The sequence below is a fragment of the Molothrus ater genome, chromosome 1 (assembly GCF_012460135.2).
Source record: "Molothrus ater isolate BHLD 08-10-18 breed brown headed cowbird chromosome 1, BPBGC_Mater_1.1, whole genome shotgun sequence".
Lineage (NCBI taxonomy): Eukaryota > Metazoa > Chordata > Aves > Passeriformes > Icteridae > Molothrus > Molothrus ater.
This window is the reverse complement of record NC_050478.2, coordinates 46,247,575-46,261,200: the sequence shown is the minus strand read 5'-3', so window position 1 is coordinate 46,261,200 and position 13,626 is coordinate 46,247,575. Positions and strand designations below refer to the sequence as shown.

Here is a 13,626-nt window from a genome sequence, read left to right as displayed (position 1 = left end):
AATAAACTGACTCAGAGATCGGGCAAGATATGAAATTATCTGCAAAGATACTTTGATTAAGGAAATCTACAGCAAAATGGCTTCCCCTAAATTCAACCAATCTCTTCCCTCCTGAAAAAACTCAGCTCAACAAAAACAACCCAACTGCTTTGCTCCCTCTCCCAAAGGAGTGAACAGAAAAAATACAACTAAAATACATTGCTTCTGTTTCTTCTACACACACAGAATATACAGTTTTACATGACCTAATGACATTTATTCTATAGGTTTCATTTTCATTGAATGTCCAGAAACACAGAAAGTGTTTAAGTTGAAGCGTTACATTTAATTTAGAACATTAACCTTTAGAATGTTAGCATTAAAGATTATCCTTTGGGGAACAGTGAAAAAGGCAGGAGACCTCAGATCTGGTAGTGTGCAGCTATGTTAATTACTGACTATCACAGTGCCTGACCATGAGGAAGGTGGAGCAGGAGTCAGCCAGTGGAAGAGCTGAGTCCCTGCTCAGGGATCCCACACCTTTGGCTCCAGGCATCCATTCCCTCTCTGCCCTGTCTAATGACCAAGCTTTATGGTGCCTGGGAGCATCCTGAACACGTGCTAGTTAACTGGAGCCATAGGAAAGAAGACAGTAAACTACACCATGCACATGTTGGAGAACTGGAGGTTAACTAAAGGTAGCTACATGTGCACTCTTCCACTGAACAGCCAGCTCCTTCCCTGGGCCACAAAGGGGTTTCCAAAGAGAAATTGGAATTTCTAACATTTCCAAAGATAGCTGGTTTTCTCAACCCCATTCCTGCAAATGGACTCTCCTGACATGTGCCAGAAATTCAGGCCAAGGCAGATGGGAAACATAATTTGGCAAAAATCACAACTTAACCAAGCTTATGATTGGTCTGTTAGGGAGCCATAGCACTACTGGCAGCACAAGAAATATCACCTCATTATACATTTGTTGTATACAGGGCTGAGTTAATAAATGCACTGTCAGGCAAAAAATGTGGGCCTAGTGATCCTAGTTTTGACTGTATCATCCTTGTCCATGGCTGTTCATTGGTCAAATTTCCACAGGTACTAACATGCAGTCACTCTGAAAGCTTTATACTTAGGGCATCTCTCCTCCAGACTCACTATATCTTTTTGTTTAGGAAACCATTTTAATTACTCAGCACAACTGTAATAGCAGCTTTTATTTTGAACTTTCACTGGGCCATTTACTATGAGAACTGACTTCCACAAGAGGAGAAATTCCATCATCCTCTGGGCTCATAACACATTACTTGGCCACTACTGAAAATAAATCAAAATGCTCTTACCAGTACAGACATCTCCACAACATCTGATGGCTGAAGGTAGTCTGGGTCTACTTTGGGCCAGGACTGATGCAGAACATCAACATCCCAGTGATGATGAGTACAAAGTTTATTCTGCACATGTGCCAAACCTGGAAAATGAAAACAGTAAAACATTAATCTGTATGGTAACCAGAACATTTGGTCTCTGGAATTTGTTTGACAAATTAGATCAGGATAAAGCTGACTTTAAAAGCAAGTGCCATAGGAGGAAATAACATTGTTTAGATTAGCATACAACACATTATAAACAGAAAGATTTACATCTTTGAAGTATTTGTTTTATACCATGAGTAAGGATATTAACAATGTGGGCACACTTTAAATTTAAATTAACACTCTATAACTTTGCCAAGAGCACAGAAGACTGCTGCTTATTAATTTAAATTGCAATCCTGCAACACAAGCTGACCTCTGCTTCTAGAAGTCAGCCATAATACTGCATTTATTTTCAGTAATGCCACCAGTTTGATTAGAATTTTACTAACAACTGAGAATGATAAATGATTATGCCTTATTTTACCACTTCTAATATGCTGGGTAGTTTCTAAATTTGCATGTCAAGCTACTTGCAAGATTTTCTCTATTTTGTGAAGTATATTTTCTCACAAATTAAAGGTGATACAAAGGAATGCCTTGCAGTGCTTGCTCTCCTTATGATTTTTACATTCTGAAACATTTTCTTCTTCGATTTTACTTTTAAAAATTTCTGAAACGGTGATAAGTGATCTCCTTTTATTAAACTGGTCTTCTCAAGATAATTAATTCCTGATTTGTTTAAGTAATAGGAGAATAGGATGCAAGTCATTCTGAAGCTGCATTCTGTAACTGAATAGGAGTGCCTGAGTGGGATTTATGTTGCTGTTTACTGCAGCTATATGACAAAATACAAAGATTTCGTTTAAAAAGATGCTGTCAAATATAATCAATATTGATGATGATGTCTCTTGCGATTCTCACAAAGCCAGGAGATTTTTAAATTAAAAGCATTCTCTGCATATGAATAAGAACACAGACTAAAACTTTTTATAAGCACATGCTTCATTCAGGACTGCAAAATGAAATCTCTTCTGTATGTGAAATTCTTCTGGTTTAGGGAAACTCCATCAAAAGCATAAAGAAAACCCATCCACACAAGACTCACTGGTGAGACTGAGGCACTGAGGCTGTTCAAAACAGCAGGACAGCAGCCACAGACATCCACCCAACCCATGCACAGTGCATACATCAATTCAGCTTGCTGGGTTGTTTAGACTGATATGGTGAGTAACAGCAAAGAGGGACATAAAGAGCAAGCAGCTTCCTCCAGAAAAATCCACCACATTTTTGTCAGTGCTTTTCCAGACAAAATCCTTTGGTAAAATGACACACAGCTGTGCTATTTGCTGAGTGACTCAGACAGGGACAGTGGGGAGCGCTGATGGCAGCTATTTCTAATGGCAAGCAAGAACATGCACATTTCTTAAGGACAACAACTATTTGTTAGGTAAATAATTTATTAAAACAGTCCAGTGGCACTCATTTTGGTTTTTTTTTTTCTTTTGCAGCAGTAGCTCAGAAACTGAGAGAGCAAAAGACAGGAACTCAAGCAGAAAAAAAAATCTTCACATTGATGATTCATTATCACATTGACTGTAAAGAAAACAGCTGTTAGATTCTTTCCTTTTTGGCTTTTGAACATCCAGATGACTTCACTTCTTTCCAACTGATCACATGTCTTGTGGCAAAAGCATGCACGCTGGCCATTCCTTATTTTACTGTTGAAGAGAATTCTTCAGACTATTTAAAACCTACTTTCTGATATATGAAAAGCAAAGCCATGGTCCCTTTTAATTCCTGTGGAGGCTGTCAGTCCTAATAAACTGACCAATAAAAAAATAATTAAAATTTATTCTGAAGCAAAGTGTGAGTAATCTCAGTGTCAATCTTTTGGTTCATTTTCTTGCTACAAAATGAGCTATGAGCTCATCCATAGAAAAAGAGAGTAGAAAAGTCAACAGAACTAGTTTGAGAAAACAGTTTGACAGGAAACCAAAATGAAGGTTTTAGTTATGTTGCCTGTTTGGCTTCCTGCCTTAATTCACATTCTGTAAGCTGTAGAACACAGAAGACATAATGGCTTGGTTTGTATTTTCAAAATTCAACACACTAAACCAGAAACTTCATCACCCTGATCCAGAATGGTGATTGATGAATTAAAAAGGGACCATTTCTGAACTTTGATTGTGAAAACATGAAAAACATCTTTTGTTGTCTTACTGTACAGGAAAGTGCCTAGTGAAGTGCATTTTATGAAGTGGTGTGCATTTTGCATCATATTTTTTGACGTATTTTGCTTTTACGGCTATAGATTCTCTTGCAGATGCACGACAGAAAGATAACAGTAAATTTTTTACTTATTGTAAGCTTTTTACTTATATGTATCCATCTGTACAGGACAGATCAAAGACAATACTTGTGTTCAGTCTGAAGTCCTAATATTGCTATTGGATCTGCTTCAATGGACTTCTACTGACTAGCAAGCAAATATTAGAGCAAGGCTTCCCTAACCAGTAACTCACAGCATTGGAACCCATTTTAAAACACCAAGTTAAACACGTACTATAGTACTGTAAATTAGCAAGCTGAGAGAAAGAGGGGACAGGACCAGTCTAACAACTTTTCAGCTCAGGGCAACGTTTTACTAGCATTACAGGAGTATTTCATAAGCATAATACTTCCCCTAAGGTGCTATTTGAAAGGGCAGAGCGGATTCTCATTTTAAAGAGATTTAAAAAGGAAGACGTGGGAGCAATTGTGTATCAGCAAGGTGTTGAGAAACAGAAAGGTAACTCTAGTCTTACAGAAAAAAAGCACTGGAAAAAAATATCTGTAAAATTCCAGCAATTGTGCAGTTACTTAGACATAAAATTATGCAGGCCAGAGGAAAAGTTGTGATTATGAAGTAAATTGAGAAAGAGCTGGCTTGTGACAAGCCCTGGAGAGGTTAAAGCAGAGAAGGAAATGAAGATGGAAGTCTTAATGGGTGATAAAAGGAAGTGAATGAAAGCATCTGAATCAATGGCAGTATCAGAGTTTAGGACTAGGGATTTTTGAACAGAAAATGTAAGGACAGAGGGGGAAGTACAAGATGACTCTGAGGGTGAATACCCAAATACTGCTAATTTAATTAAAAAGCTCCAATCAGGAGTGTTTAAGGGCAAGAGGAGAGACATTTTGGGTGAGTATCTACTTGCCTGTGAAACCTCTTTCTGGCATTGTTGCCATGTTACTTTGTTCTTGATATTCTCTTTACTATTTAATGAATCTCCCTATTTGACAGATTTGGGCAAGTTACATATCCGAAATTTCTTTCTGCAGCTCAGGACGAGTATGTCTGTCAGTCATATGTGAAACAATCTGCTATCTCAAAGAAATGGCAACAGCTGTTTCCAGACAGCTCTGAGAAAATCTGTATTATACCACTGGTATAGTAGTACAGAACTAGGATGTGAAAAGCCTGGGTTACTGTAAGCTAACTCTAGGATGTGCTTGCAATCCAGCAAACTCCACACAAACACTTTTAACTTTCTTAAAACAATCTGTCTTCCTCCATTTGAAAGACTTTCTCTACTTCCTCTTATGCTATTACTCTTGGAGAAAAAAAAAATTTAATCTCCGAATCATGTTTCTTATTGGATTTGTGAAGAGGGATTTCTACATTCAGATTTTCAATTAAAACCTGCAACATCAATTAGCTTTTACTCAACTCCGTTCTTTTTAGCCCTTTTTGAGCAAGGGCTGAATTCAGACAAATTCTTGCAACAGAGCTATTGTAGTGACAGTTAAAATATTGCTAAGACAATGATACCATTAAAAATTCAAAAAATTATGTTTAATTTCAGTATTTCCTAAGACGTGTTTATCAAAGGGGTACATATCTTTCATGAGCCATCTCTAATAAAAATTTAGCAAGTCACAATAAGCAGTTTCATGTCCTTGTCTGAACAGCAAAACACTGTACTACTACAAACAAACTTAAAAAAAAGTCTCAAATGGTGTCTGTATATTCCTTAGATACAAGGTTTCAGGAAGGAAACAGATTTCCTCATCCTGTTAGTGTTCATAAACTGCCAAGATATCAGCCGGATGAACTCTTCCCACACTGAGGGGCTACGGCTGCTTTTTATGTTATTGAGCGATAAACCAGCGCATTCTCTGCACAATTAACACCAGCAGGCTGACACACCACAACACCAAAAACTGCTCGTCCTCTGAGGGGGGAGAAGAACTTCTTCACACACAAAGTATCATGGATTGCTGCTGTTCAGCTGCTGAAAGGTGAGGCACTTACAGAACAGCGTTCAAGCAGCTTCCATCAAAGACTGGGGTCCACTGCTATAGGTGCAATTTATAGAACTAACAATATACAAACTCCTTTTCCTGACCAAGTCACAAAAGAGGAAGCAGCATTATCCTGACACTTAGATGCAAAGACAAGGTACAAAAGAAGAGATTTATTCTCTCTGAGTATGAAGAACTAAACACAGAGAAAACTAAACAGAGTATTTAGAAACCTTAATTTTCATATTGAAATTATTTAAAATAGTAAAGCATCATCGCTTATACACAACAAAGTTTGAGAAATTGGTTACATTAGAACAGCAGCAGGACATGGTGGAACCGGAGTGCAATTCAAAACCTGGGGAATTTTTATATGAAATCTCAATCCCAAGACAGAACTGATAGATGCTGGCTATTTCAAAATAATACAGTATTCTTACCACAATGCAGCAGTTAAATGTATGCACATTCTCCTGATAAAATTGTTTAATAACTTCAGTATAATGCAATGATTACCATGCTAAAAGATACTGTCATTTTCAAATTTAGTAATAAAATTCTTCAGGCAGTAATCAACACACTATGGTTTTTAATGATTGGTGTACTGAATTACAGTGCACATGTCTTTGGACCACACAAGTAAAATTTTATCTTTAAATGCAGACAGAGGCTGAGGACAATACACTTCCAATTTTTATATGCTTCCTTTTGATTCTTACATCAGAGGGAGATACAGAAAATGCTTATCATTTTCATTCTCCAGTGATTTTAGTAGCAAGAAAAGACTTCCTTGTCTAGCATTCAAAACACTACAGGATTAAGCTTCGTGTTTGACAAGTTGTTAATTAAGATACCCTAGTGCTCTTTGTCATTTTATCAACCATAGCTGGTAATTCTGAATTTCCTAACATGTATTATAATTCCAAGTTTAGAAGGCACTGTATGTATAAGTAATGATCCTGAATCTCTTCTGTCTCCATCTCAACCACTGTAGAAAAGTCATGCTAATTGATTTTATTTAGTATTATTTTAATTAGACGGCACGTCATTCATAGTATATGACCAGATGGATCATGTCTGATGCCACTCTTTATTCTAGACTTAAACTCCTAGTAAGACATTTTTAAATCACTTGAAATGAAAACACATGCAAAAAACCCAACCTACTCTCCCTACCATATCTTGTTGTTTCCACAGGCTCTGCTTCTTTGTTACTGCTTTGAAGAAGAGCAGTCTTTCCTTGGCAATTAAGTTGCAGGCCATGGCTAGCACTGAAATACCATCAGTTTAGTAGCACTGCTCTGCAAACACTTGAATGCACAATGGTTTTTGGGACGACCATCGAAAAGAAAACCATTAAAACAGCATCCAAATCTAACATTAGGTCCAAAACCACACAGCAGTTTGTGGCCAGCCACAATGCAGAATATATTCCTATCTTCCCACATGCATCTTGGGACTTTTCCCAATAAACCTTACCATCAGTTGCTAAACTCTGGCATGCACATCCCTTATTTCACAGGCTTTAACTGTATCAGCACCATGCAACTTAGCCCATTTGCTATTCAGACCTCTACAACTGTGACAGGTCTTAGAAAAGATACCCTGTCTGTAATTCCCATTCTCCATGGCAGGTTAATTTACAGCACAGTGTCTATCAGTCTCTGGAGCATCCTAAAAGGATAGGATTTTTATTGAACATTCCTTTAGTCTTTTTACTATTCAGCCCTCTGATATGGTTTGCTTTGCCTGAATTCCTGAAGGAAAATATTTGTAGTCCAAAGGCTCTGACACAGTTATTTATAAAAGAGCTGCTTCTGCCCTGGGTGTTCAGCTCTTAATAATGCCATACATATACAGGAGCAGTTAGCAGCTGACATATGAATTCCTCATGCAAGTCTTGTCTTGAATTGTTCTTCTAGCTCCCTTTCTCCACCTTGTTTCAAGAAATCCACCTCTGTATGCTAGGAAAAAGAAACCAAAGGCAGAAAGGAGAGATGTGGGAATGACACAAAGTTCAAGTTTGTTTAACAGTTGCGACAGAAGGTGACAAGCTAGATAAAGAATTCAGAGGTAAGTGACACACATGTGCTGAGTTACAGACATTTTTGCAAATTTCTTGTCCTTTTCCCTAGAATACCTGTATGAAGTTTATAAATACCTTTCCACATCTCTGATGCAATGTGGGGAGCCATAGGTGCAACCATAATGCAGAGGGAAGCCAAAGCATCTTCAAATTCTGTGCTGTGGAGAACAAGAGGCCGAGGAGCTTGCTGAGTGAAAAAGCAAGGAAAAAGAAACAAACTATTAACATTCTGAGGTGGGGAGGAAAGTAGTTTAATTAAGAAGAAAATGCAGTAATAAAACTTAAAATCAATGTCAATGCTAAGGAGAGTGCAATTTCACAATAAATTGGAAACTTATGAAAAGGGAGAATTAAAATCACAACTCTCTCTAACACTTAGAAGCTGATCCTGAAGAGGCTGATGAAGACCCTTGGGGATCTGCTCTAGCACCGAACTCTGAACACACACTCATGGGGACAAGAGTGGCCCACAAAATCATTTTTAGTGCTGCCTTTTCTAGAAGTGCAATCTTAGGCAAAACCAGAGCTATCTGAGAAGAGGTGAAACACTTGTATATAACAGCCAAACAGTGCTGAATGCAACATAGATTCTGTTGGGACAAGGTTCCATTCTACAGGATCATAGAATGGCTTCAGTAAAGCTGAATTTAGTGACAAAGTGAGGTTTTAGAGCTGAAGGAAGCTTTGGGAATGAAAGGCCCAGCTAAGTCTTTTACAGTTTTATGTTCTCATTATTTTAGTAAAGTGTTTGGCTTCTTTAGTATAGAAAATGTTCAATTTCTGGCAAAAGGTGACTTGACTGACAAAATTTGAACTTCATTTCCCCATTTAAATTAACTTACAGAAAACTTAAAAGACACAGCACTAAAAGTAATCAGATGAACTATTTCTTTGCCTAAGAGATTACACTGCATGGCAAATTCAGCTGATGCATTTATTTTGTAATCTATCTCTCTAATGAAACAGCACAAAAAATGTCAATACATGTCAACTTACATGAATTTTTACACAAAAATGTCAACTTACAAGAATTATTTGATGTGATGAAAACCCATTCCATCAACTAGAAAATTGTCCAAAACCAGTGATTTGCTTGACCGCAAATGTTGTCAGAGGGCATCTTATCACTTGTAGTGCAAACTATATTTGAGTAAGTTTTAGCAACTACTACCCACTTTCAATGTTTAATCCTTGCCCACCTCCCCACTTCCTCCTTTTAACTGGGAGCAAAAGAGGAAGTGTCAGCAAGCTATGTGGAAACTTATTCTTTGAAGATACTGCACTGTCTTCTTTGCTCAAGAAATACATCAGTGTTCAACTGTCTGGCTGTCTGTAGGACCCTGAATTTTATCTTTTTTAACATTAATTCCACCAACCATTAGCCCCAAATGCCTATGAGTCATTGAGTTAAAGAACTGTGTGTTACCTTCCCAACACCATACAGGATGCCAGACTTAAGTTGTTTCAGTACAGCACCTGTGCACAATGTACTTAACTTTTTGTTAAGTTCCTTGATTTTGCTAAAAAGCACCTTGGAATCCATAATGTATAAAATGGTATTTCAATAAAGAAGCTAAAGCTTTCAAAATTATATTTAATTTCTGGTCTATATCAGGTTACCATTATATGCCTGAAGGATTGCTCAACCAGATCTAAGAGTAGTAAAAAAAATAATGATAATAGTTTATTATATTTCATCTATCACCACTGGCTGATAAACAACATAATCTAAATTAAAAATCTTAAAACTTAAGTTCAGCAGTGTAAGCTGTCTTTGAGGACTGACTGTGTGTGTATTTCCTTGCAAAGAATAACCCTTTTAAAATCAGAATGTTTGGTAATTCTATAATGTACTACTATACCTAGCTACCTATGTAACTTGGCTAAAATCAAGAGAACAAAGAATAGAACTAAACAAAATGCATCCTCTTCAAATTACAGGATGCAGACATAAACATCAGAATCTGGTCTAATCTGATCTAATACCATCAAGCTCCTCCTGCAAAACTGTTTATATTTCAGGGTTACAGTGATACCAGAACATGCTTTTGAACTGAGGGTAACTCAACAAGGCTCTTAACTCAGTAATACTGGTTATGAAGTTAATGACTTACAGAAAGCTAAACCTATAGTTCAGGCAGTTCCTGCCTGGTAGAAAGACTGACAGGAGCAGTGTCTGAGAGAAAAATACCTTCATTAATATCACATACTTACATGGAGTACATTTGTGAGGCTCATCAATCGGGAAATAGCTGCATTGAACAAATGATCCTTTGTGAAGTACTCGGTTACCTATATTAGAAGAAAAGGTCTGTCATTAATTACTTAAAATTTTCAAACTCAGAATACTGGGTTTTTAAATAGAAAACAATTACTGGTAATCAATTTCAATTTGTGAAATATGTGCATCTTAACCTCTTATACGAAAATCACTTTGGTATGCAAAAACATCATATGTGCAATCACAGGTGTGGAGGGGAAAATAACAATCATATAAAAATTCCACTGATTAGCTTCCCTTCTGTTTCAGGATTTAAAATGTTTCAATCAATGAAAAATGTGCATTAGTCACCCTTTATTTCCTTTAATAAAATATCTTCCCTTTGCCCCTTCAAGAGGCCTTCTCTCTTATAAATCCATTTATACTGGTGAAAACTTGTTCATAGATTACAAGATTAGAATTATAAAGTCTGTTAAATGATCTAGAATATCCCTCACAGCACGGTTTAAACTGGCAAAAGTTTTTATCCACAGAAAATTGCTTGAAGTTAATTTTGTAGGTATTTATGTTTCCTTCTGAGTCTTCGATAACTGAATTGATACCAATCACAGCAGGAGACAACACATAACAAGAGATGAACAACCACTTCAGTATTTCTTCCAAGGCTATGCTAATATATATTCACTAGTGGCTTTTTTCATTCTATATGAAACAGCAGGCATGATAATGAGATATGAAGCAAACAGACCAAAGCTTTTGTTAGGGTAACCTACAGAACTCACCTATGGTTTTATTACTTGGAGTTACTTGAATCCCAGATTGATAAAATTTTGATGTCATAACATTTCATTCCTTAAATGAGGCATACATCCTTTAAATAAGTTCTGCCCCACAAAATTTGTAGGTAGACAAAATTATTTACATAGACAATAATTCACTTAAAAAAATTAGCTACTCATCTGGGGAAAAAGCTTTTGGCTCTGTAAGTCAAACATATGGTTTTAGCGTAAGAAGCAACTTATTTAGTAATTTAGAAACTATGTAAGTGTTTCTTTTAACCTCAGAAATCACCAGATTCTTCTGCTCCCAGATCTTTCTGGCTTCAGCCTTCTCTTTCTTATTCAGAAGCTCAGGATTGGGCATGGTTCCTGAAGTCCTTGCTTCAATAAGTTTGGTTACAAGTGCCCAGAGGCGCATCTGCCATCTCTGAACGCCGGGCATGGCATCAGCTGAGATTAATGAAAGATTTCAGAATCAAATGTCAGTTACAAGAAAAGAATTCAAAACTTGAAAGAAAAGCAGGAACAGAACATTGGAGATAAGCATTTTTTTAAGAAACTCTCTATTTTAAATGAAAGACATCAATGCAATTAAAAATGTCTTTACAAATAATGCTGAGTTGCTTTAATGGAAAAAAAAAATCAGTAAGTATTTTTCTGCAATGACTTTAAAACAGATATATATATAGCAAGAGTACAGCATAGAATATTTACTAAAATCTGTAAAATAACCCAATATTATGTCAATGCTAGAATGCTTATCTGTTTTAATGACTCCACAAAGGAGTTGTATATGCTCTAATTTTTTGAACTCATGGCAGAATACAAACATATACACAAGTATGCATACACATATATTTTCAAATTGAGAAGTTTCTTTTCAGATTTGATTTTAGCAAGTATGTGTACATATGTTGCTAGAGATGCTATTGTGCTAATGACTACAAGCTCACCATACTCACACCACAGGAGAGAATGACATGAGCCCTGCGTTGATGTCCACCACTGAGAGGACAAGGAATTTAGTCTGAAGGGCAATCATGCAAAGGCTATCCCATCCAGAGGAGAGAAGGATCATGACAACTGAGAACCACTATTTAACATTCTCTGAATGAAAAAATTTCCTGTGATGGCTTTGCATGGTAAAGTTTTGGTAGGGAGATGCTACAAGGATGACTTCTCTGGGAAGCTTCTAGGAGCTTCCTCCATGTCTGACAGAGCCAGTTGAGCCCAGGAAAAAGGGAGGGATAAAGGGAAGGTGTACATTTGGTTTTACTTCTCATTACTCTCATTTTAACTAGCATTACATTAAATTAATTTCTCAGTCGAGTCTGTTTTGTCCTTGATGGCAAATGCTGAGTCATCTCCTTGCCCTTACCTCAACCCATGAGCCTTTTGTTGTACTTTTCTCCCCCTATCCAACTGAAAAGCAAGGAGTGACAGAGCAGCTTGGTGGGCACCTGACATCCAGCCCAAGGTCAAACCCAACAGAAACTGCTTAATTTCTTTAATTTAAACATTCATAATGTTGTTATCATCATGTTGTTATCACAATAAATTCAGAACAAAGCGTAGAGATATCTAAGAGATGCATTTCACCTAACTTTCTGTTTTCTTCTCCCCAGGAAATATCTTTAGGCAGCTAAAATTTCCTTTTGTTCACATTTTCCAATATTTTTAACATGAGATGATGCCAAAATCTTCCTTTGTACTTCTCAAGTGGTAAACAGGTTGGCTTGAATGACTAAATACATTTTTGCTAGCATTATAACTATATATTAACTATATATAACTATCATAGCTTTCTTACAAAAATGTTTAATCACCAAGCTCTCATATACTTTGCAACTCAGATTTGGTAGACACTATCCTCACAGTAATTCAATTATTCCATTTTCAAGATCAGAAAATACAGCAAAAAGTTTGTGCATCACCAAATTAGCTGCCTCAGAGGGAATTGTGTACCTGTGTAGTGTTTGGGATGCAGCTGTTAAGGCTCAATTCTAAGCGACTGATTTTTTTAAGAGACCTTTTCAAATGCCTAGCTCTCTAGTGTTGTGATTAGGTGGTGACAGAAAGCCAGCTGAGAACTCACAAAGCCCACTCCTCCAGTACATACAATAGTGCAACAATATATAAAGGAACACAAATGAATATAAAGCATGACAGACACAAATGAAATAAAGTTTAGTGCAGGCTGAACTAAGTGGCAAGAACTTAACATGTGAAAGAATGAAGAACTACACTTTTTGAAACCAGGAATGGAGTGTTTTATTAAGCCTTATGCAACAGGAAGGTGAAATGTAAATGAATATATAAGACTGCATTAAAATGTATGAACCACAGTAGATAAAAGAAATTAAGACCTTTCAGTATGAGGAATTGCATGACAGGAGTAAATAAATGCACAGGAGGGTAATTCTTAACTTATTCAAGAAGTAAGCTCATAAAAATGTCGTATCTAGAAATATTAATTACTAGGAACTCTGATTATCTTCTAATGAGATTCTTTCTGAGAACTATTTCATAGTCCAGCTTACAAAAGCCATTGCATGTGCGTTATATATTGTATAATATTGTATAGTTGCATTTCTGATCTGATATGATTAGAAAAAAAACAACAGATTATAAAGAAAAATAATTTTCAGTTAATCAATTATTGCTAACTAAAAAAAAGATAATGAGGTCCAAGTTTTCAGAAGAAAATAAAACTTAAGAAGTAGTTTTCTTATGTGCTTTTAGCTTATAAGAGGTAAGCTGCTTGTAATAATCTTGAAAGTTTGCCCCAGTGACAGCTTTGTGACTCTCTCTCCTTTAAAAGAAACAAACAATAAAACCTGTTTATGATACTTTTTTGATTCA

General features: G+C 36.5%; 1 protein-coding gene across 1 annotated transcript in view; it reads right to left on the bottom strand.

Annotated features, from left to right (window-relative positions):
* LARS2 (leucyl-tRNA synthetase 2, mitochondrial) overlaps window positions 1-13,626 on the bottom strand; it is an 82,726-nt gene that overhangs the window by 4,424 nt on the left and 64,676 nt on the right. Inside the window, exons 17-20 of the mRNA XM_036406762.1 lie at window positions 11,045-11,214; window positions 9,979-10,056; window positions 7,840-7,951; window positions 1,320-1,447 (exon numbers count right to left, since the gene is read on the bottom strand). Of these exons, the coding sequence (XP_036262655.1) occupies window positions 1,320-1,447; window positions 7,840-7,951; window positions 9,979-10,056; window positions 11,045-11,214 (488 nt within the window). The remainder of the gene's footprint in view (window positions 1-1,319; window positions 1,448-7,839; window positions 7,952-9,978; window positions 10,057-11,044; window positions 11,215-13,626) is intronic.